Consider the following 24,235-nt stretch of genomic DNA (forward strand, 5'->3'; position numbering starts at 1 on the left):
AAAGGATTTTTTTTGCAATGCATACCAAATTTATAATGTTTGAAGTTTGCTTCTTAATTTTATCCTCCCCGTTCCGAGGGCGTTCAAAAGCATGTCGTATTCGGTCTCATCAAAAACCCTCGGCCAATTAAGACCAATTGACCGCGGGCGTCAATTAAATTGGCGCCATCGAAGAACCGTCATACGATTGTCCCGTTTTCGCATACCAGCTTGCACGATCGGTACGATTTCCTGCCAACAACCCGATCGTTGCCTTGGCCGATCTTCCCAGGCACATGTTATATATATATGAACACGTATCGGTGGCACTCGCCCTTTATTTGCCTTGATCGTGGGGTTGCAGAAAGACGTTCGGAGTTGATTGCCATTTTGGAAGCTGGAATTCTGCAAAATCTTGTGTGTAGCTCGACGGAAAAGTAGCTGAATGCGACATTGTGTGAATCGTGTGAATTCAAATGGACATTTGTGTTACTCGTATGCGACAGGAAACAGGACAATCCGTGGAAAAATCGCTTCCAATCGATCGGTGTGAGTGAATATTCGGCTTTGTGCTTATCACGTACTAACGTTGCTAGATCGTTTGGCAATAATTAAATATTTTACAATTTAATACGCCGCGATTTGTGAAACGCAATTTTAAACCACAAATTTGCTTTAAAGGCATTTGTATCAATTAATTATCATGTTCATGTGCTACTATCAGGATTTGGTGTTCCTAATTGATTGGAATAAAATTATCAGCACATGTAAGTACATGGTAATTTAAATTTCAACGGTGAGTAACGTGTGATTCAATTAAAAAAACACACAATATAATAACGGACTAACGCCGTAAGTATCCGCAGGTAATGATCAAATTTATTATTTACTTAACGTAATCCCTAATTCCACGTAGCTGTTTGCTATGTGGCCCTTATTTTACTTTCAGTTCGTACAATGTTCGACGCCAAAACCCCACCAAACAAAGACCAAACGTTTTAAGCCAGCCATCGATCGTTTTTCTCGTTTTTCCATCCATTGCCAGTTGTATTTCTTCCTTCTAATTTTCCTGTACACTCCCCTCGCGATTGATAGTTTCATTTATAATAATTTTTCGCCTTGCATACACAACGAAAATCCACAGAAACCGTACATCGAGATCGAGTTCCGTGATGCACCGAAGAAACGCATCAAGCGCAACCTTTCGCTAAATTGCGACGAAAACGCGAACGAAACGCGCTGCTGCCGATATCCGCTGATGGTGGACTTTGAGAAGTTTGGCTGGGATTGGATCATCGCACCGAAGCGTTACGAGGCGTCCTACTGTGCCGGAGAGTGCATGATCAGCTTCCTGCCAAAGTACGAACACACGCACGTAATGCAGCTCAGCACATCGGCCATCCCGTGCTGTTCGCCCAAGAAGATGAGCTCGATCAAGCTGCTGTACTTCGACATGAGCTACAACGTGATCTACAGCACCATCCCGAACATGGTGGTGGAAAAGTGCAGCTGCTCTTGAGTGCCGGTGTCACGTGGCCGTAGCGGACGGGAGCGGAAAAAAAGAAAAAACGACGGAGAACCAGCGGGAAAATCCAGGAAAAAGACACATGGACAAATATTTAGGCGCGGAACGGCATGCTCTAAAAATAAGTAACGATAGGCACGCGGAAGAAAATTGGACAAACATTTACAGCACACGTTTTTGGGCCCACAACGAGCACGGCCTTATTTAAACGGGGAACGCAGGAGAGCTTACTCTTAGTCCCTGTACTGTGTTGTGTGAAATTCTACATCTCGACAAAGAGTCTGAAAAGTCGGTAACATTTGGAGCTTAAATAAAATTTAGTCTAGATCGGTTAGCCAATAACGAACCAAACTAGGTAACAAATTGTACAATGCAAGAGAGCGCTAGCCGCTCGTGTTAGCAACTCTGGTGATTTAGGAAACTTTAAAAGCTTAAAATTGTATCGGAAAAAAATCGTTGGTAATCGTTGTAATCCAAGTTAAGCGAAGCGAATGAAAGTGAGAGCGCGAGCGTAAGGGAAAAATAGGGCGAAAAGCAACAGGTGATGCAAGAGGAGAAGAAGAGAGAGAAAAAAACACAAAAGTATACGAAACAAACGCAAATCGCAAACATCGGCAAATGAAAGTAGTGTTGCTTTACGAAACAATGAAGACAAAAACACAAAATTAAGGCAATATGTGATAAACGGAACAAAACGGAACAATATACACCGTGAGCGACGAAGAGGATCCGTGAATGCGCAGAAAGAAAAGAAAAGAAAAACGCTTTTGGCTGGGAATTTACCTTAAAAACGAGCGTGAATTTGTAAGAAATGGGGAGGGGGGCTTTTTTCGTCAACGCCCAAAGTTGCCTACTCGATAAACTTAACAACTAAATAAAGTAACTCTAACGGCACATCCCTTCGTGTTGTAAGTTGTAAAACTATCGAAAGTCTGGGATAAATGCATGCAAATATTAACGAAAGGCGAATTGTTGCAGATGGTATTAACAATTTATTATAGAAAAAAGCCCTACATACTAATAACAAGAGGCCATCGAAGCGCAACATTATTATTTCGAATGGCAGCTATTCGCTGTTCATTAGCATAAATTCGAGTATCAAGTTGTTATTTCAATAAAATCATCGTCATTTAGTGACAAGTGTAAACTTCTTGTCACCAGTCTCTCTCATCAGGCTTTAAAACAGACGTCTAGTGAGCAAAACGGGTCGAGCTATCACGCGCACAGTCAGCTTAGCTGATCTTGCTGAAATCCATTCCTGTGTATCACTTTAACCATCCGACGTCCGGTTCGTCCCCGAAGCCTGCTCATGATGGTTCAGCCTGGCCTCACACAGCCGCTTCACATGCATCTGGCCCAACAGTTCGGCTTGGCGTAAAATCTTCCGAATATCACCAGTCCGCTGGTGTCGATTCGCCAGCAAATAAGCCGTCTTTAGCTGACCGGAAGCGATGTAACAATGCACACGAACAGCCACCGAGTTGGCCCGGCTAATCAGAGCCTCCAGGGCAACCTTCGTGTGGACACCTGTCCCGTGCCGACCGATCGCTACATCCACGGAAACCCGTACAATCTCGTCACAGATCGCTGACACGGCCGGTTCCGTCACAACGCCTGTACTGCTTTCGTTGCTCACGATCGCGTCAAGCAGTTTACTGACGTCCTCTATTTTACCGTGGTTGATGAAGTATTTCGCAGTAAGCGCATACACACGCTGCATATCGAGGTTGTAGTCTTGAATGATCCTACGGGGAGGTTGGAACAAAAAAACAAACGGAACTGTGTTAAACAACACCCAAGGAGCTAGAGTAAAGGGGCACTCCAGAATACCTGTACGAGAGTCCAAATGCTTCTTCCACATTTTGGCCGCACACTAGTGTTAAAATCGCCAGCTGAAGCTTTTCGTGAGCGGAACCAAACAAGGTTGGCAGCTGGGAAGCTTCCCGAAAGATCTACAACGAAAACCACGACATTTGTTAGTATAGTAAGTTCTGATGTAAAACGGATCACTTTTGCAAGTCTTCCTTTTCTACGCTGTTACGTTGCTTAACCAACCGTTTCTTACTCCCAAAGCCGGCTTGTTTAGATTATCTATTAGCCAAAAACGGTCTACTTTCGAAAGTCCACCTGAAACGCACGTGCTTCAACGCAGGCTTACCTTTGATAGTAAGCTTGTCGTTTGGCGACCTTTCGCTTCGCACGTGGCCAGAAATTTGGTGACATCAAGCTGCAACAGTATGGTGTTGATGTGATTGTTTAGCTCCTTTGGGTCCAGCTTCATCAGCAGCGAATGGTGGGTTTCGACAGCGGATCCGGCACTGTTTAGGCGCACTTCCTGCCAGTTACACAACTCCAGCTCGTTCTGTAAGTAAAGCGTGCACGTGTAAATGCCAATTGGAATTTGTTATCCTTAGTTACAAATGTTGAGCTACTAGTTACAAATGTGCTCAGTCAATAAAGGATAGATATATCCTGTTTAACGCATAAAATCCATTTTATCAATAGTAAGTCACATATTATAGTGAGTTTTGAGTGGGAATAGAGCACTATGTGAATATCTTTGAGCAATAGTTCGAATACCAGAAAAGGAGCATGTGAAGACAATGAAAAAAAACCTTTTAAACTCTAACTTAAGACATCTTTGAACTGACGCATGAGCAAAGCTGAGAACTAATGCTCAAGTTACCTGCAAATGCGTGATGCTCGTCTTCAGGTGATGCTCGGCCGCATGCAAATCCGTAAACGTTCGTCCACCCGTCGTATAAAACCGCACACAGGTCATGCTCGCCCGTATCGGATCCTTCAGCAGCAGCTGCAGGTTGTACAGACTGTTCAGCATGTCGTTTGTCTCGAGAAACCGACAAGTGTACCGGATGTACTCGCGCCATTCGAGCAACGTGTCATCGATGTCCGACAAACGCTGGACGATGGTTTCGAGTTCGCCACGTTGTAGATACGGTATCAGTACCGCTTGCAAAAACACGTCCGGTTCCACGTGCTGTGCTAAAACATACCGCAAAGCGGCCACTTCCGTTTGACGGTAGCGCATCAGGAACTGTACGATGCTTTGGTGTGATCCGTACGCTAGCAGGTAATGCATTGATTCCTCAAACAACCGGCTACACATCACCGTAGAGCTGTCGAAACTGACGATCCGCTCGAAGGAGTCCGCCTCAAACTCACCCTGGCACACGTTCCGTAGGTTGGCCAAAGTGCTGAGGATATTTAACGCCGGTTCGTGTGCCGATCCTGAAGCCTGTCTAGCCGCGTTGACTCTGGCAACTACGCGTTCGGATGGTGTCCCTAGACGAGCTGTAACCGTGAGCGCGTACAGGATCTCGTTTAGCAGCGGAGGACATCGAGCGGGTCGCTTTACGATGGTCACCTTTGGAGGAGCTTTGCCACCGAAAGCTGAAGGTGTTGTTTCGATTAAACGCAACACGGCGTCACACTCAAGTTCCGTGGCAATCCGGGGCAAACAGTGGGAGTACTTTTCACGCGCCATTTCGTAACATCCGGCACGCAAACACGTCATACCCCAGGCGGCCATCACGCCGGTCAGAGAGAAACCACACTTGAGCGATAATTCCAACGCCAATGTCCACTTTTCCGCCTTCACAAGAGCATCCCGCAACCTCCGGAGACTGCTGTGGTTGCTCATCGAGGGTGTGTGCAGCAACAGTGACTCACAATTATCGTGCACAATCGACAGGATAATCTCGGCGTGTTCCTTCATCTTCTCCACCTCGGCACCACCACCACGCACCTTCACACCAAGCGTCAGATTCAGCAACATCCGAGCGACGAGCGCATAATCGATCTCTGGGTTCGGAAAACCGGGATGTAGTGGTCGCAGGAGGGCCTCCAGCTTCGCGCAGTGGTACAACAGAAAGCTGGCCAGTTCCTCGTTGGGTGTGTGCAGGTTACAAATCGCCAAACACTGGCCAGTTGAGGGCGCATACTCGTACGTATACTCATCGCGGATGACGTTATCATACCGCTCGTTTCCGGTTAGCAACCACTCGAACTGATTGTCCGTGTCGGACGTACGCGAGGCAGCTCCAGCAGTAGTAGATCCGTATCCCGGTTCTCGGCCCATTTCATCGTGCGGTTGCGTATCCGCAAGACAGCGCCAACAATCGTCACAAACGCGCACCGCAACGTCTTCGTAAAAGTGCCCCAAACGAATCTTCCGCTTCGAACACGCATGACACGCAATCCGGCCACACCGACGACAATGATGGCGACGGTTCAGCATCGAAAACGTCCTTCGACAGCACATACAGTGTTGCGCATCCTCATCCTTCACCCAACGATCGCGAGAAGGAATCTCTTTCGGCATCACAAACGGATTGCCAACTTCGCTCAATGAATCGAAGCTGGACACACGGCTTCCCGGGCCGACAGGCCGTCCAGAACCATCACCCAGCCCGTCCGGGGGTGTCACCTCAGGGAACACCTTGTACTCGAGTGCTTTCCCGGCGTACACGCGCAGCAAACAGTCCACACATTCGTCGCTAATGAACAACCCATCGTGGACAGGATTCGTGCGGGTGATCGCAATTACGACGGCCGATCGTTCCCCCATGCCACCATGGACGGAATCGTGCAAATCACGGATGTACTCTCGATGTTCGTAGCAATGTTTGCACAACTCCGACACCAGCGAAGGCCTTATGGATCGAATTATCCCACTCAACAACTCTAAGCGGGAGTTCATTAGACACTGTTCGATGATCAACAACGGGCGGCTCGCCAAATTCCACAATCCGTCGTATTCTTCCCGTGACAGGTGTTCGAAAATTTTCAACGATATCTCGTACTTCTGGTACAGAGGCTTCCGGGTGGCATGTTGCTGCAGATACGCCAACATATAGCTCACCACCGGAACACTCCGGACGTTGAGCATCATCGCTTCGTACAGCTTCACAACGGCGTCCGTTGACATTGTCTCGATAATGTCGAAAAGCTGGGTCATTGCTGTGTCGCCAGCTTGCAGCTCCTTCATTGGTCCTGTTCGTGCCACTACCTTGTGGACAGCGCACATGAACATCTCCAGCTCCTTTTCGGCATCGATCGGGTGCATTTGAATCCAGTCAGCACACAGTCGATATTCACCCAACTCGATCACGTGATGCAACACGGTGCTCTTGTTGTTGTCGGAAAATTTGCGCGCATCTTGCCAACCATCACCTTCGGCAGTGTTATTCCTCGAACGAAGCTGCAGGAGCTCTCCTATTCGGACATACGTCCTCAGTTGGTTCGCTTTCTGCTGCAGCTCGTGACGTGTATCCGGCTCTATGGAGGAGGAACCATCGCTATCTTGAATAGCAGTCAGTAGATGTTCCGAGGCACTAATCCATTCGCTTGCGTTCACAAAAATGTCCACATTCGCTAGTAGCATTGACGCCTTTTCTTGTAACGATCCATTCCCAAACACGCTGCCCAGAACTTCTGAAATCGTGCTACTCTCTTTGGTTCCCAGCTCTAACAGACAGCACGAGTGGTTACATTCCTGAAAGAAAAGTTCCGTTGGTTCGACCATTGCAGGTCGTTGTTTTCTGCAACAAATAGGCATCCCTTTCAGAATGCCCGCTCCAATTTTGAGATTCATGTAATTTGCGAGCACAGATTCATTTGCAGGCGTCACTAACAATGCTCCGCTCTGGATGCGACAAAGCTGGCACAATAGTTCGTTTTTATTTGCCAAAAATTCCATCAACCCATCCACTTTACACAGCTCGTTCGAAGCATCCCACCCGAGCAGCTTCCTGCCGAGGGTCTGAAGGAGATTTACACCTATTTTCCGCGCCAGAGTGTCCATAGTGGCGAGTGATACTTCCTTCTCGCACAAGTACTTCACCATCAGCTCCTGCACGTCCGTTCGGATGAGTTCCGGTCCCTTGCTGATATCCTCGTGAGCCGAATGTCCACCTTCACTTGGTGGGATCGATTGTACTGCTCTCATTAGCTCCACCAAATGTCCAACGTACGCTTTCATTTTGCTCAACGATGCAAATGCACAATCGGGCAGTGTGGTGAGTGCGGTTTCAAGCTCCGAAGCGTTTTCCACGTCCTTTCCACGTTCGACCATGGCGTGAAATCGGGCACGTCGCTTCAGAACTACCCCATTTTCAACCGCATCGAGCGGACAAACTTCACGCGATAAAAGATGACCGATGGTGAGCTTTCGATCCGTCGTATTCGATCCGGAACGGGTCGTTTTATGTGCCAACTGAAGCGTATCGATCACCGTCCCAAAGAAGGACACATAATTACCAACCAAGTTCGACAATTCACCGCCATAACCCGATGTACTGGTGGACAGGGTGCCCGTGACCGTGCTCACCATGTGATGGGCATTTTTCAACAAAAAATTATACAACGCAAGGTTCAGCTCGTAGGTGAACGGTAAGTTTAAAACGATATCCACAATTTGGCTGAGATGGAGATTCTTCCCGGTGTGAACGCTAAGAAAAGGGTATCGCCCCACGAAACGATCCATCGGTGGCAGAACTCCGTCCGTTGGCGGCGTGATCGTTTGGTCCAACGTTTGTGATTTCAGGAACGTTTCGATGGTGCTCAGTACCTTCGAGATTTCAAATCCCACCGCTGTTTTGTGACGAATGTCGTTCAACAGGACGTCGCTGCTGCTGTCGTTTGGTTGCGCATCCCGTGAACTGCCTTCAGTTGATTCCTGTTTTTTTATCAACGCGACTAAATTGCTCTTAAGCGCCTGCGTTTGCTCGATCCGCTGGATGAGCCTCCCAACGGGACGATCGTAAAGATTGTGATCTTCTATGATTTGCCGCGCGAAATGCATTTTGCTGTTGGTAAGGCACACGATGGCCAACGTTTCCGGTGAAGCAAACAATTTGGTGAAAGCTTTCTTGTTCCACAGCTCCGTCCGGCTACCGCTACTCGTCGTGATATCTCCCATTGCCGCCTCCGGGCGGTCACAAATCAGCTCTACTTTCGTTCCGACCGGAAGTGACTGCTGCCGATGAAGATCCTTGCTGCTTCCTCCGGAATTGCTTGAGCCAGTCACCGGGTGATTTCGATTGTGCCTACGAGTTGGTTTATGCTTCGGTAGCGTGCCATAATTACCATACCGGTGCCGATGTACGCTGGCCGTGTCGATGGCAGCGACGGATTCGGCACTGCGAAACAAAACCCCACCACCGGAAGATGATGATTCGCAACCATGCTCTGTGAGACGCGTCAGAGACGTCGGTATCATGGGCATGTCAGTGAGATGAATCGGTCGGCTGCACTTTGGACCTATGGGCGTAGCGTCTTCCGTCGACGGTGGGGTTTCGTCAAACAGCGATAAGCGCCAACATACATCGGTGACAAATTCGAGTAGCGTTCGAAAGCGTTGCTTCAGATTTGCGCTCGCATCCTGGTAACCGGCGGAGTGTTTCCTCGTGATCATGATCGACTTCATGCTGGATGTAATGGCGCCCAACATTGCTAGACTGCAGAGAAAATATCTCTGTTCGGCGTGCATACTCGAACCGCTTGGCAGCATGTCGCCACGCATAAACAGCATCGTGAAGATCAGCTCCATGGTTCGCAGGAACGTTTTCATGTCTGTCTCTTTGAGAAGCCCCTTTAGCTGCGAATCGAGGCTGATAACACTGCTGCCCTGTGAAGAGACGGCAGCTTTTATCGCTTTAAACACCAGGATTATTGCTTGTATCTGAAGCAGCTTCATTGTTTCGGTGTTCTCATTCGGGGGTGCATTTTCCGTTGGCACTATTTGCTCGATCAACATCTGGTTCGAACGGATTGTAGCGAGTAAAGTGCTAAAATCAACCTCCATTAGATTGGCGTTGGCGCGCACGAGCATACTCAGCACGGTAGAATGCTGGGAAAAGTCTCGAGCTGGCAGCAGAGTCTTATCGATGGGAAGGGATTGGAGCATGAAACAGCGCTGCAGTTCCAGTATATAGGCATTAAGGTAGCCTTTTTCACCTGACAGAGGATCAACTGCATCAATCGAGGACGAAAACGATCCTGCCTCACTGTTTGCAAGCAGCACTTGCTTCATAAAACGAATGTAGTTCGCATGGGTTGCGGAAACGGTAGTAGAGTGGTCCTCTTGCAGTAGTCCAGTGAGAAAGTGCTGCTTTTTATCCAATACATTCCAAGCCCATTGCTGCTTCAATGGAACCACCATTTCGGGAAGTAAATTTACTAACAGTTTCACACTCTTCCTGGAAAACATCGCTAGTAACAGCATTTCTAGATCGACACGTTTGCTTTCCAATGCTTTCATAATGCGGGATTTTAGTCTGTTAGTCGCCTTAACGGATATCAACCCATTTGCAAGCATGTTGTAGAGCTTGCTGTTTTCAACATGTTGATCGCCGGAAAATGCATCCAAAACGGCTGCTGTTGCGATTTCATAAATATTGCTGTTTTTGGCCGAAATCGTAGACATGGCCAGCAGTTTCAGTACCTGGCACGTTGGGTACGGATTATGCAGCATGTTTTTCTTGAAAAATGCCCGACATTCATCGGACAGATCCGTCCCATCTTCGTGATCGTCCAGCGTTTTGTAGTAGGCTATAATCTCCTGATAAGGATGAGTTGAGAAGTCAACCGAAGCATGAAGCATTAGTCACTCGAGAGCAAAACTCGTCACCGTAGTTCCTACCTACCTTCGCTATTGAATCTTTCTTATCTACAAATAACTCCCAATATTCGTTAAAATTTTCCATGTTACTAAACTATTCGCACTATTATCTATGAACAACACACTGTACGACTTTCACATGTGCACGATCAACAAACGACGAAGCGTGATTGATCAACACGGTCACAGCGAGAGAACATTACTTTGGCCTGTAAACAGCTGATATCACAATCGTTGAATCACAATCTTTGCCTCTCTTGTTTTCTATCTATACAGTGAGGATGAAATCTGGGGGTGAACGATGAAACTTTCTGCTTAACTAAGTACTATTGCTAGCAAAACATACGTTTTTCGATGATTTCGAAGGCCTGATAAGATCGCAGGCTCGAAAAAAGATACATAATTTGCTTGGAGTTTGTATCGGTATTTTTGCTGCTCACCCTACTTTGAAAGGTTTGTTTATTTTGGGCTACATAGTGAACGTCAAACTGGTGTTATAGTGTGCGTGTATGTATAGTATCGACTAGAAATCTGCACATCTTAGCATTTGCCGCACAGAATAGATGTAAATAATAAATTAAAGCAGAATATCCGCCACGAGTTGCACTCGAACAATTGAAAATACGAATTTACGGCTTGAAGAATAACTGATGTCTCTAAAAGCATGGATGCACATTACTGGAGGATCCTTTTTTTCTGGTAGCTTGCGTGCAAGTGTCTTGCAAGCAACCGTTTGCGATTAGATTACTTTGCATTTTCTTGGGCCGATCAGCCAATGAACCATGCACACGTGGGCAGTTTATTGGAGCCTCATCTCTTGTGTATAAATTCAAAACCCATTTTCTACGAGTAGTTTACAGTAAAATATTACCGACCATCCACAGGCCGATGGCAACATTTTCCCACACGAGGTGCTCTCGACAAACGTCACAGCAGTAACCGGGCCTGAATGTTAGCATGTGACCGCTGTCATACGTACCCCGATTCCTCCTTTTTGACAGCTACGTTAACCTTAAAAAAATCATTGGGATCTGCTCCGCACGAAAACGTGGTTTCGTGAAAGAAACAAAATATTTATCCGTACATAAAATTCGTGCTCGCTTTTCGACTAGTCCACAGCGTGGCACGGAGTTTCACGATCGTTAGCACAAACCCGCGATCGGCCATGGAATTCGGCACTTTACCCTAGCCCGGCTGGTTAGTAGCGTAGGAACGGGACGGGGTTAACAGCAAAGGGAAGTCGCTGGCGAACATCCTGACGAGCGACAGTGGTACATGCGGCACCGCACGGCGCACGGTGTAGTGCGGTAACGACGACATCTTCACCAGCCGGAGCAAGGACATCGAAACGCCGTGCGTGCGTGCGTGCGTGCATGTGTATGTGACTGTGTGTGTGTGTATCGTGAAGTGACGTCGGCGTGTTCTAGGCAGCAATCCTGCCGACCGTCGACCGTGGCTGATACGCAGAGTAGCACCGCCGGACACCTGATAGGGCAGCGGTTCGCTACCGGTCGAGCTGGATACGTCAGTGTTGGGGCACCACCGTTCGGTCAAGTGTTGAAACGTGCACGGTCATGCGTGTTTTATGGGGTTGGTTTTTCCGCTTTCGGTCGGTGTGTGAAGAAATTGCATATCTCGCATGTTCCGGAACTTCTCGCACACACGCCGATAACGGGTCGAGAGCGGTGGGAGAGCGTCGGAAAATCGAAAGGCGAAGGAAAATAGAACTGAAACCAGTTAACACACGGGGACCTTCTGCAGGGGGCGCGCCTGGTGCACACTCGGTGGTCGCGAAACTGACTCTGTATGGTGTAGCATATATTATGTCATCACGTTACACGGCCAATAAAGTTTGGTCCTCGCCGTCGTCCGGCAGTCGCGTTAAATATACTTTTACATACACGTGTGTATATATAAACGTGCCAATATACACACGTCTTTTTTTTTGCTACACCTTTCCGTGTAGTTCCTGCGAGTTCCGCGGGATTAACATTCGAGAATGGCTTGCTGTGTTATTTGGTGAAGTGGCAAATATCGGTTCTGCCGTCGTTCAACGTGGGACATTCGTCGGCAGCGTTCTCAAACGTTGAATGGTATTTTCTCGCCCATTTTTTGTTCCCTCACGCTTCTTCTCCCGGCGCGTGGAGGATGCATGTTGATTTTGTGCTCCCGAAATAAAGTAAAAAATGTGTGCTTTCGAATTTTGATATACGTATGTGTTGCCGTTGCCGCTGCTGCTGCTGGTGGTGCCACACGGTTACACGAGGTAAATCGAGAACGTCGTCAGCCACCCCGTTCTCGCTCAAGCGCGTATGTTTTCTCTGTCGACCCGCTCGGGCAACGCGCGCTGACTTGCTTCTCACTTTCGCTCGTACCGTTGCGCTTCGTTTCGGTCGCTCGCGCTGTGCGCAAGCAGGAAAGGAGATCGCGTGCGAGTACGCACGCAAAACGAAACGGAAGCGCAAAGCAGCCGCAGCAGCAACAGCAGCACCAGCAGCAGCAGTAGCAACCTAAGGCAGCATGGAACGGTTCGGTCGATAAGGGACCACCACCGGGTGGCAAGGTGAGTGAGAAGGAGGACATACAACCTACCATCCAACCAACTCTCGTAGTAGGCAGCGCGCGTGTGACAGCTAGAGCGTGTGCTTTCGTACCTGGGCCAGCACAACGTGTGCGCTCGCTTGCTTGCTCGCTCGCTCGCTCGGTTGTCGCCGTCGTTCCGTTTTGGCACTGTCAGATTGCCAAAAAGTCGACGGGCAACGTTTCGACCGTTCGCCGTGTCGCTGTCAGATCTCATGTGGTGTTGAAAACGCGGTGCTCGTGATCAACCACCCATCCCAAGGCAGGGGGTTCTGCTGGGACAGTTAGGTATGTGCGTGTGTGTGCGCGTGCGTGCGTGTGAACGGGGATATGTGAAGCCACACGGTGTTATCCTTAGTGCAGTCAATCAGCAAGCAGATCGAACCACAGAGCGTCCAGAGCAGGTGGATCGCCAGGATATAGCTTTGTCGCCTTTGGCCAGCCGCAGTAGTAGCAGCATCACGCCTGCATGCAACTATCAATGTCCGTGTTTGGCTGGGGTCCTTCTTCATGCTTAAATGTGTTTTTTTTTTCTTCTGTTGTTTTCCTTCAAAAGTGACGGCGAAGCAGGAGAAGACGCCGCAGCCTGCTCGGATCGGCCGTTTGTTTTTGTGAACAATTTTTGTTTCTTTTTTTTTTTGCTTTGTGACTTAAAGTGCGTGTGTTGAGACGTGTGTTTGCGTACACGCGCGTGTGTGTGTGTGTGTGTTCGACGTGGGAGCGGAAGGTGGCCAAAGGGGTGTAGGATAATAGGTTGAATTAAAATCGGCACGACACTCATCCGTGTACTGCTAGTGTTTGTTTACACTTTTGCGACCCAGCATCGTAGAGGGAAAAAAAACACAACTGCAGCCAAAATCAATCCTTCTGGAGGGGAACACATTCACCTGTCGGCGACAGTTGGCCATCCAGGGTTGGCTAACCTTCGTAGCAAGCCAAAAGGATGGCTTCTACACAGGTATCGCACGGATCCAGTGTTACCAGTAATGCTAGCAGCAACAACAACAACAATAGCAGCAGCAACAACAACAACAACAATAATAACAACAATACCTCCACCTCTTCATACGCCAACGTGCTGTTGAACTTGAAGGAACAGAGCAAGGACTCGTCTGGCGGACAGGCGGACAGCAACAAAGAAAACATCGGCGGTGAATTAGGCAGCAGTACTCAGAACAGCGGTAAAGGCAAACCCCCGGCCACGAAGGAAGCTGTAATGCTCAGCTCCGGGGCACCCACTGCATCCTCCACAGGTACCGCTGGTCAGCCAACGGCCAGCACCGTGCCCTTGGGAGACGGAAGCAAGGACGCACTTAACAATGAGGTTGACCAGAAACACGGACTCGAAGAGATGGAGGACGATTCCAACTTCGTACCGGTTGTGTCGCATCACAAGCGCGATCGCAAGGCAAAGGCGGCTGCAGCGGCGGCTGCGGCTGCGGCCACCGTATCCGGTGCACCGGGGGGTGGTGGCAGTGGTGGTGGTGGTGTTGCGAGATTACCCGGAAGACGTCCGGCAGCCCCGGGAGGACCGCAACCGCACAGCAAGCAGGGTAAACTAGCGAATGAACGTGGGCCGGACGAGAAAGGTTCGTACCGGAAGGATAACAAGCGGAAATCAAGCGATCGTAGTCGCACGCACACTAACGCAGCCGGTGAGCTGTCCAAGGATGATAAGGTGCACGAGGTGCAGACGGAGGGAGGCAACGTAAGTGTCGGTAACGGGCCGGTCAGCAAGCTGCAGCAGCAAACAGTAACCACCGGAAGTGGGGTCACTTCCGTGGCACCCGGCACTCCGTCGGATGAAGAGGATCGTGGCAAGGACGAGTCGAAGAAATTTGTTGAAGCGCCACTGCCGAAGGTGAACGCGTGGAAGGTACGTAGTGACGTGTTTGTGACGTGTTCAATTACCGGTGTGATCCGTTGTGTGTAGTAGGCGGTGATTTAATCATTCCTATGTCTCTAGCGATCAAGCAATTTAACCGAATTTTTTTTAAGATACTGACATTTGTTTACTGACATTTTATTCCAAAGATGGCTTTTGATTGCCTTAGAAAATAGTGGGCTGATAGTACGAGGCGCTCTCTTTTCATTTATTTTATCTATTCAATGTTGATTTTTTTTAAATATTTGGTCTTGTAAAGAATTGTATTAATATTGGTCTCATTTATTTGTTTGTTTTTTTTTCTCATGTAAACTGCGTACTAGTTTTTGCCTACGTATGCTATTAGTAGAAGGTTTTTTATATCATCATCTAATTTATTTTACATCGTTCGATCATTTGCCCTCCAGGTAACCCCGTCCGTCGAACCTGCTCCGATTCCAACGAATGACACACGCACCCAAAGCAGATCCAACACCGGCCCGGTTAAAGCAGCATCTTCTTCGGTCGCTAGCGGACCGGCAGCATCCACTGCCGTTGTGGCCACAGCCAGCACAGCACCATCCGTAGATAAAGCTGACAGTTCTGGTTCGACCGGATCCGGATCCGCTGAAAAACGTGCCCTACAACCGAAGCAACCGGTCAAAACACAAGGTGATTACAAAGCGCTAAGAGATTACGTACGCAATTTTGTGCGGCGTATATTTGATGTAGTATCAGCTGTGCAGATATTGCCTTTGTGTTGTGTGTTTGTGTGTAATGCTTTTGTGAAGAATATCGCCGGCTAGTTGGGTTTATCATTCGGGATCGAAATCGTTTGGATTTTGGTACGGTAATTGGAAGTAACCGGAATTCAATTTTAATGTATGCCATTATCAAGCAGATGTCTAGATCGATATGAGAGCACTAAACATAGCTGTCGCTACACAAAAAAATACAAAAATTGATAGTTGTGCAATACAGATGTTCCTGGGATCTGTGAAGCTGATAGGACGACGCGCATGTTTGTTAATCCAAGATATTGTTTGCTTTGTTTTGCAGGAAACGGTAACAATAAGGTATTGGCAGCGGCATCTCAACCGGTCGGTGGAAAATCTGATAAGAAACGTAATAACGCTAAGGTAAGAGGCTTGAAACGTGATTTGTTCAGTTGTTTTGCCATCGAAAGCTAACACATTCCATCGTGTTTTTTGCTCACTTTTAGTCTGCGGATTTCACGGCGAACAGCGGTGATTGGCCATCGCTAGGGGAAAAGAAAACTGCCGCCACCACCGAGGGTGCGAAAAAGGTCGCTCCGAGTGAAATGATCCTAGAGAAGCAAACTTCTACGTCAAAGGCATCTGCTGCACCGGCACCGGTATCTGCCGGGGCGGCTGGATTGCAGCATAAATCGACAGAAGCAACGGCTGTGCCATCGTCCTTGCAATCGCCGAAAAAGCAGCAAACCTCTGAAAACGTGGCGGTAAGAGAGGCCGTTTCGGGTTCCTCGAAAACGTCCTCCTCAAGTCACTCCAGCAGCAATAATGGTGCCGTTAACAATAATACTAACCCCTCGTCAGAAGAGGCGGGATCAGCTGATGCCACTGCCAAAGCTCAGCATTCGGCTGGGCCGAAATCGACCACCGATGATACTGCGACCGTATCCGGTGGCAAAAAATCGACCCAGTCTCAGCATCCAACGGCAAAAGCGGTGAACGATGTCTCTGTCGTTCCCTCTGGTGCCGGTGCTTCAGATCAGGCGGCTCCGACGCATCCACAAGCTCGACCACACAGCCGAGCTCGAGCAACAGCACATGACGGTGAAGTGAACGGAAGTACAGCGGCAAACAGCACCACCCGGAAGGGACCGCGACCAAAATGGGTCCCGCTCGAGATTGAGTTGTCGAATCCACGGCCAAGAAGAGAACGTACACCTCGCCATAGGCGATACGACGATTACGACGAAGGAAGTTGGCACCATCAGGAATCGGCCACCGGCCAACAGCAACAGTCACAGCAACAATCGCAGCAACAATCGCAGCAGCAACACCAGCCGGCAGCACATCAGCAGCAGCAGTCACAGCAACAGCAGCCACACTCGCACAGGGGTAATGCGCCACCGAATCGAATGAACAGGATGCGACCATCCCGTGGAGGAGGAGCTGGACCACCGTCGTACCGTGGACGAGGAAATGGGCGTATTTCCCGTGGTGGTGTTAGTTTCAGCTACCGTCGTGGTGTTCCCATGCGATCGGGCGGAAACCGGCATATCGATCGGACAAACGCGGCTACGGCGGTGGTGGCTGGCGAGAACGGTACAATGGTTGCGATGGGTGCAGGACAGGATTTCCAAGACTTTACAGCTGTGAACAAGATCGGTTCCGATCAAGCGGCGTTCATCATGCCTTATCTGAGCACGTTTTACTACAATGGCGCTCCGTTGATAGGCATGGATCAGCTGAGCATAAAGGAGTGTATTAAAAAGCAGATGTAAGTTTTATCTTCTCCGTCTAGTGAAGCTTCTTCGGAGTGGTTTGTGACGCAAGTTGAGTGTCCTTTTTTTACGAATGGCTTTTTCTTGTAGAGAATATTACTTCAGCGAGGAAAATTTGAATCGCGACTTTTATCTACGTCGAAAGATGGATGCCGAAGGGTTCCTACCGGTTACACTGATCGCATCGTTCCATCGAGTGCAGGCGCTGACCGACGACATCGATATCATCATCGAGGCAATAAAGGAATCCGACAAGCTAGAGCTGGTTGAAGACTATAAGGTGCGCACCCGAGTAAACCCAACAGCGTGGCCAATCGACCACTCGGTGCCCATCGTAATCGGTGGGTTAGGTTTTACGGCAATGGGCGAACATCCGGACTTTCAGCACGGACAATCCGCACAGGATGGGGTTCCGTTGCGATCCGCAGGTGAAAGCCTGGCCGCACAGGAACAGCAGCAACCAGCAGCAGCCACTGTTGCTGTAGCGTCGTCAGGCCAGATCGCAGGCGATGGTTCCGATGTTGCGGTACCGAATCCACAACTGCAAGTGGCCTCGAAAATCCTGTCTAGTATTCCACCGCCACCACTGCCGCGAAATATTCGAAATCCGGTTAACAAAGCGACGAAAACCGTACCATTGTTGATACCGTGCGTCAGCGTGGCCCCGATGGTGAAATCCTGCTCAGTGAAGGAGGTGACACCGAAGGCGTTGATCAATGCACCACCGGGAGCGATCCCTGCCACCAATCCAGTGCCTGCTAACGAAAGAGGGAAAGCCGTAACGACGGCTGGTGGCGGTGCGGCGGAAGAAAATCTTAATCCCGATGTGCCGGAGTTCGTTCCGACCGCACAAGTGATGGAGAGGCTTCAGGCAGCCGCTAGCAAACAGTCACCGACGAACGAGAAGAAGCAAACGGCTGCTCCGAGTGGTGGTGGAAAAAAAGGTTCAACTAAAGGGCCGGCTGGTAAGGAGAAGAATGAGGATAGAAACGAACTGTCCGCTAGTGGTGGCAATACAACCGTTGGTCCATCCCAAACCGAAGAAGATGCTAACGACCAACAACAACAGCAGCAGCAGCAACCAGAGGCTGCCTTGTGGAAGGAAGTGAAGAGACGATCGCGTTCGGGTCAACCACACTCCCAGCAAGCGCCCGCAGCACAGCAGCAACACCAGCAGCAACAAAAACCGCAGAAACAGCAGTCAAAAAACAGTAGCGCTACCAGCAGTGTTAGCGGACTTGCGTCCACTGGTGCTGCTGGTGGCACAAATGCTGCATCGATGGAGCAGCAACAAAAGCAACCATCGTCACATGTTGCCCCTCAAGGATCGACAGGAGGCTCTGCGCAACTTCCGCAGGACAATGGTGCCGGCATTGCGGGTGCAACGGCTGGCCTTCAAGCGCCCGGAACCGCGACGAGTGGTTCCGCAACGGAGGAACGCGAAGAACTTGACTTCCAGTTCGACGAAGAGCTGGATATTCCACGGAGCTGCGGTGGTCGCGTGAACCACTTCACCGACAATTGGTCGGAGGATGACGACGAGTCGGATTACGAGATTCCCGACAACGAAATCAACAAGCTGCTGATCGTGACGCAGCTGACGAACCGGCTGCCCAAGCACGATGGTTACGATCGCACCGGGGACTTTACGACCCGCACGAAAATCACCCAGGATCTCGAGCGCATCATCAACGACGGGCTGTACAACTACGAGGAGGACCTGCTGACGATTAACACCGGTGGCCGGCGAACTGGCGGTCACCACAACTACCGCACGGTGAATCTAATCTCCCAGGAGGAGTTCGACAAGATCGTGCCGAAGCAGCTACCAAAGCAGCCGAACCAGGAGGTACCGCCAACGCTGGAGATTCCACCGAGTGTGACCGTGGTGTCGCCAACACCTCCGGCTCCACCTTCCACGCTGGTGGAAGGCGTCAGTTTGGATATGACCGGCGAACACTCGCTGCTGGACCTGAGCGATCTTAACGTAAGTGCCGCCTCCACTTCGACCGGTAATCGGCACAAGGCGCGGTTCTACGCCGTGAATAAGGACGAGTTTGTGGATCCGATTACGCCTCGTAAGCGTAAGACGCGTCATCTCACGAACCCGCCCGTGGAGAACCACGTCGGGTGGGTGTTGGATGCGGTGGAGCACCGACCCAGAACGGCCAGCATTGGCAGCTCGGCCGGAACTAGTCCGACAGCGTCTAGCTACGGTTCGCTGCCGCACAGCTTGCCCGTGTTTCAGCATCCGTCTCACGCGCTGCTGAAGGAGAATGGCTTCACGCAGCAAGTCTACCATAAGTACCACAGCCGGTGCCTGAAGGAGCGCAAACGCATGGGCCCGGGCCAATCGCAGGAGATGAACACCCTGTTTCGGTTCTGGTCGTTCTTTTTGCGGGAGAACTTCAACAAGAACATGTACAACGAGTTCCGCCAGCTGGCGATCGACGACGCGTCCGAGGGATTCCGGTACGGGCTGGAATGTCTGTTTCGGTTCTATTCGTACGGGTTGGAGAAAAAATTCCGAACCCAACTGTATGAAGACTTCCAGGAGGAAACGGTGACGGATTACGAAAATGGTAAGTTGTGTATCGTTGGTCTTGTCTTGTTTGGGCTTCTAACAAACCTGGCATTGTGTGTTCGTTCGCAGGGCAATTGTACGGATTGGAGAAATTTTGGGCCTTCCAAAAGTACTACAAAAACGCTTCGAAGCTATCGATAAATTCCAAACTGAAGGAATATCTCGACAAGTTTAAATCGATCGAAGATTTCCGCGTATTGGAGCCGCAAATTAACGAAATGCTCGAAGGCGTGGGAAACTTGAAGCCCTGCCTTGCAAAACGCCGTCCTCGTAGCGTTTCGGAAAGCGAAGGCGTCGCGGTTGTGGTCGGTTCTGCGCCTGGTCCATCTCACGCTGGTGCCCAAGCAGGGCATGCAGGGTCAAGTCGGCGTGGTGGCAGCAGTGGTGGTGGAAGTGGACCCTCAACAAGTCACGGCAATGCTGGTCACTATGCAAGTCGCAAACGGTAGGTCTATGCGTTTTGGATTAAGAGATTTGTGTGTTATCAGATTTAACAAAGAAAACGTTTCATTTATATTTAAGAGTTAGGTTTGCCATTGTCTTGGCTGACATCAAATTTGTTGTTTTTTTATGTGCAATTGCATGATCATATAGGCTGCTTGTAGCATCATATTGTATTGTCATAGGGATCTAAAACATGCTTCATTATCACTATATTTAATTGATACTTGTGGTGATTTTATATTACATTACTTTACTACATAAGAATACAAAAAAAGGTGAAAAAATAGAAAAGGAAGCTAAATTTCGTTGGAATTTGCGTTTCTAGTTTTGATGTTACTCTCAAAATGTGCCTTCCAAATTCATATCAAACTACAACATAGAGAGATTTTTATAATGTGCAATTCCAAACGAACATTAGGATTGTGATTTACGTAAAAACACACAAAACATATTGATGCACATGTATCCTTCACTGCTCAATCTATCACATTGTTTTTTTTCAGGTGTGACTCAACGGGAAACAAAACCGTAGAAGTGTCGAATCGGCTACGTGCCCGCACTGGTTCGTTCGGTGACTCGACACAGGTTATGCGACGCCGTAGCGGATCGGCCGGGAACCGGGTTGTACGTACGGCAAACAATGCAAGCAGTAGCGGCAGCCACCGCTCTCTCGCCCCTGGTGGTGGAACTTTCATCACCCGTAGCACCGCGCAACAGCAACCATCCACGTCAGGTGGCGTTGGAAGCAGCAGTAGCAGCAGTACCAGTGGCGGCAAACACCTGCAGCAACAGATGCAGCATTCTGCTGCAGGTGCCAACAAACCCATGAAACCAATGTCGTACAAACAGGCGGCTCAGAGTAACCATAGCAACAGTGGGAGCAGCGGCGACTCTCCAGCAGCATCACTAGCAGCAACACTAACAACAGCAACAGCAGCAGCAACAGCAAATAGTGCCCAAACGTCTAAGCCTACTGAACGTAACGTAACTAAGGAGCGTGGTGCTAAGAACCCAGCTGGAGATCAAAAGTCTTGACTCCTCAATGGAGCGGATCAAAATGTTGCCAGCGCGAGTATCATTGGTTGCGAACGAAGTGCATTTTAGGATGCACCGTGTTCGGTAATCGAGAACCATACACCACCACCAACCATTTCAGGGGAGGTTGCGTGTCAGCTTCTTCCTCGTTCCAAAACTGCCACACACACACACATGTATGTTATTGGAGGGACATTCACGGACGCCCCCGTTTCCGTTTTTTTTGTTTCCGGTCTAATGCGCAAACAAAAGAGAAAGCAAATTTCGGAAAATAACATGCATTAGGGAGTTGTCCCCGATCGCCGATCGCCAATTTTGGTTCCTCTGTCCCCTGGGTGGTCCGTCTTACCATTAGCGGTTCGAGTTCTAATGGTTGACGGTCGAATGTTCCTACCAAAAAAAAAAAAACGTTAAAGAGAGCTACGGTTTATATCGAAGTAATTTCGATCGCATGCTGCCAGATATTGCGGTGCGTGTGATTAGCACAGTTAGGAGTACCACACAAGCAAACAAAGAGGCGTAGGAAACGAGAAGATCATTCGAAAAGCTTCATTCTCCTATGCCTTGAAGGTTCCTCCTGCATCCTTCCTGAGCGCTTGGATGTTGGATTTTATTGTCCTCTGCCCCCTGAAGTGAATTCGTATATAGAAGAAACTCGAAATTGAAGCGAGAGAGAGAGAGAGAGTTTGAATTCGAAAGCGCAAAAATAGCGACAAAGTAGAAAAGCAGCTGATATTAATAGGCACTATGCACTGGCAGGATGTGAGTGGGGGGTGTCGTGGTGTATTACGGGGAAGATAAAGCTGAATCCTTTCCAAGAGAGGACACAAACTTTTTCGTCATCCCTTCGCTCGCTCTCTCTCTCTCTCTCGCTCCCCCCACAGGAGAACTCGTATATTTATGATCAGTTGAGAGTTGTGGTATTAAAACCCAGTCAGCCACCGCCGCCAATCCATATTCGTGCATGGCTTTGTTGTGTTGAGGTTAGTAGAACATTAAAAAAAAAACCAACCCCCCGTTCATTGCGCGTACTGGACAGCCTCAGCTTTAAGGGGAAGCAAAAAAAACAAATCTAACCGACGCTTTAATTAATGAGCGCGAAAAGGAGCGCGATACATCATTATCCTCGTGAGGCAAACAACTAAGCATGGAAATAAACGAACACACAAGCTATAGCAATGGGTGGGTTGGAGCAGGGCTTACACAACACAGGGTGCGTTTCGTAGCTTTTTTCGCAATCCATAGATTATGGGCGGTCGAGTTTATCTTAACATTGTTTTGTACCCCCGCCCCCGCCTCATCCCTCTAAATGATGTCCTTTCTCGTGTACACGCGCTAGAATTTCAGGGTTTATTATATTTCGTTTGCCTAGGGTGCGTTGGCACACGCAGAGAGCGTTTGTTTTAAGCATGAAGAGTTGATTTCCGTACGTAATCTGACCCGTGACTCGCTTGATATCGTATTTCGCGTCCCGGGTCAGGCATCATAGGTACAGAGCGGGAGAATGCACTATTGCGAGCATGCATCTGAAATGAGGAATTATAACGAACTTACGAAGCAAACTACTGTAAGGTTATATACGTTTTGCTGTTTGTGTGCGTTTCCCTTAATCCCCCCCCCCTCCCTCCACCTTTAAATGATGTCCCTTCCCACTCCATATCCCCCAGTCGCCGCTGTGCTCTTACACCTTTGATCATTTGTTTTTTTTTTATGAAGCAAAGCAAGTGGCACACGATACAGATGTTTTTTTTCTTCTTCCTTCTCTGCTATTGAATGTATTCGGTATGCTTCATTCGGGCTAATATTTTTTTTTAATTTTCATCGTTGAAAGTTTTCTTCTTATTTTATCTTTATTTTCTTTTCGTGGGATTATGAATTTAATGTTCGATGAACGAAGTTACTATAAGTGTAAGCGAAACGACTTTAAGCGATGCAAACAAATACACACACATACACCTACACCTACACACAGATACACTTTCTTAGTTTATAGGCGTAATGCAAAGTAACGTAAAAAACTACAATTGAGAAAAAAAATGCAAAAAAAAAACACAAAAAATATAAATAACACAAACAAGATAGGCATGTGAAGCTAAAAAAAATAAATAATGTCGAAAAAATCGTTGCTAGCTACAGATAACAGATTCGGATTATTAAACAAAAAAATGAAACAAACAATTGCTAGATCGCAATTCATTAAACTTATATATAAACGAATAAGTGTAAATACTATCCTTTATATCAGTCAGTTTACATAAAAATAATTTGTAAGATGATTTTCAAACGCGTTTCATTTCACCCCTGCCCAGAGCATCTGGACAATGATGACACACAACGGATTAACGCTTATGGTCCTTTAGCAAAAAGGGTCTTTTAAACGTATCAACGAATCAACTTTTTTTAAATTCTGTAATGACGTGTGTCATTTTTCAGTTGTCGGATATAGTACCAACCCGGTAAGTTTTTTTTACTTCTCTTGTCGAGGTTGCAGCTCTTCATGTTCGGTTTGTCCCATTTGCAGGTCTTGCTCCATTTCCGTCAAGCTTTTGGTTCGATATTATCCGCCACACACCATGCTGGAATTCTGCATCGATGATGATTCGCCGAAGGTATTGCTCAAAGAAACCGAAAAGGCGTTTTCGTGCTCCAAACCGACGAGCTTCTCATTTTGATAGAGAACTACCGATCTTAGCTTAGGCATGAAACCTTATATGGGTAACAAATAACTCGAATCTCTGAGAGGAATACTTTTACAGACGTTTTTAACAACGAACGAATGTTGCTTTGACCATAATTCGCCACAATTACGTGCACAGATAGCAGAACAGATCCGGTACTCGCACATGCCTCTGAAACAAGGACTCTATCACAATGTGGCGGAATTCTTTTACATGCCACTGAAAGGAAGGTGGTCAGAAGGGTTTTTTTCCTCGGATGTGTGGAAGGTCAACGGTGGATTCATCACAATGACGAACTTTATGAACTGTACGATAGTTACCGTGTTTTGCAGCGAATTACTCGGTGCCTCCAGTAAGATTCATGCGACTTCCGGTCCTTTTAGGCTATGTATCTGCACAGGAGAGGACAGTTTT

General features: G+C 48.4%; 3 protein-coding genes across 3 annotated transcripts; 2 read left to right on the forward strand and 1 right to left on the reverse strand.

The window, feature by feature from the left end:
* The first annotated feature begins 804 nt into the window (after positions 1-804).
* On the forward strand, positions 805-2,564 carry LOC128727280 (growth/differentiation factor 8-like). The gene has a single exon (XM_053821174.1). It carries the CDS (start codon positions 905-907, stop codon positions 1,496-1,498), a length of 594 nt encoding a protein of 197 aa, XP_053677149.1. The 5' UTR covers positions 805-904; the 3' UTR covers positions 1,499-2,564.
* LOC128727279 (zinc finger FYVE domain-containing protein 26 homolog) lies at positions 2,487-10,230 on the reverse strand. Its single transcript, XM_053821173.1, has 5 exons — positions 10,171-10,230; positions 4,191-10,085; positions 3,663-3,866; positions 3,335-3,456; positions 2,487-3,249 (listed from the first exon to the last, which is right to left on the reverse strand). Exons 1-5 carry the CDS (start codon positions 10,228-10,230, stop codon positions 2,775-2,777), a joined length of 6,756 nt encoding a protein of 2,251 aa, XP_053677148.1. The 3' UTR covers positions 2,487-2,774.
* Positions 10,231-13,668: 3,438 nt separating this feature from the next.
* On the forward strand, positions 13,669-21,143 carry LOC128724436 (la-related protein 1). Its single transcript, XM_053818162.1, has 7 exons — positions 13,669-14,601; positions 15,018-15,261; positions 15,649-15,728; positions 15,812-17,076; positions 17,171-19,662; positions 19,734-20,109; positions 20,612-21,143. The coding sequence occupies exons 1-7, from the start codon at positions 13,669-13,671 to the stop codon at positions 21,141-21,143; spliced, it is 5,922 nt and encodes a 1,973-aa protein (XP_053674137.1).
* Positions 21,144-24,235: the final 3,092 nt, after the last annotated feature.

This window comes from Anopheles nili, chromosome 3 (genome assembly GCF_943737925.1).
Source record: "Anopheles nili chromosome 3, idAnoNiliSN_F5_01, whole genome shotgun sequence".
In the NCBI taxonomy this organism is placed as follows: domain Eukaryota; kingdom Metazoa; phylum Arthropoda; class Insecta; order Diptera; family Culicidae; genus Anopheles; species Anopheles nili.

Excerpts from the sequence above, each read along its gene's own strand:
- LOC128727280 (XM_053821174.1), top strand. The coding sequence starts at position 905 with ATGTGGCCCTTATTTTACTTTCAGTTCGTACAATGTTCGACGCCAAAA.
- LOC128727279 (XM_053821173.1), bottom strand. The coding sequence starts at position 10,230 with ATGGAAAATTTTAACGAATATTGGGAGTTATTTGTAGATAAGAAAGAT. Across the intron at positions 3,867-4,190 it reads CGAGCATCACGCATTTGCAG|AACGAGCTGGAGTTGTGTAA; the intron begins GTAACTTGAGCA and ends CTTTACTTACAG. Across the intron at positions 3,457-3,662 it reads CGACAAGCTTACTATCAAAG|ATCTTTCGGGAAGCTTCCCA; the intron begins GTAAGCCTGCGT and ends TTTTCGTTGTAG.
- LOC128724436 (XM_053818162.1), top strand. The coding sequence starts at position 13,669 with ATGGCTTCTACACAGGTATCGCACGGATCCAGTGTTACCAGTAATGCT. Across the intron at positions 14,602-15,017 it reads CGAAGGTGAACGCGTGGAAG|GTAACCCCGTCCGTCGAACC; the intron begins GTACGTAGTGAC and ends TTTGCCCTCCAG. Across the intron at positions 20,110-20,611 it reads CACTATGCAAGTCGCAAACG|GTGTGACTCAACGGGAAACA; the intron begins GTAGGTCTATGC and ends GTTTTTTTTCAG.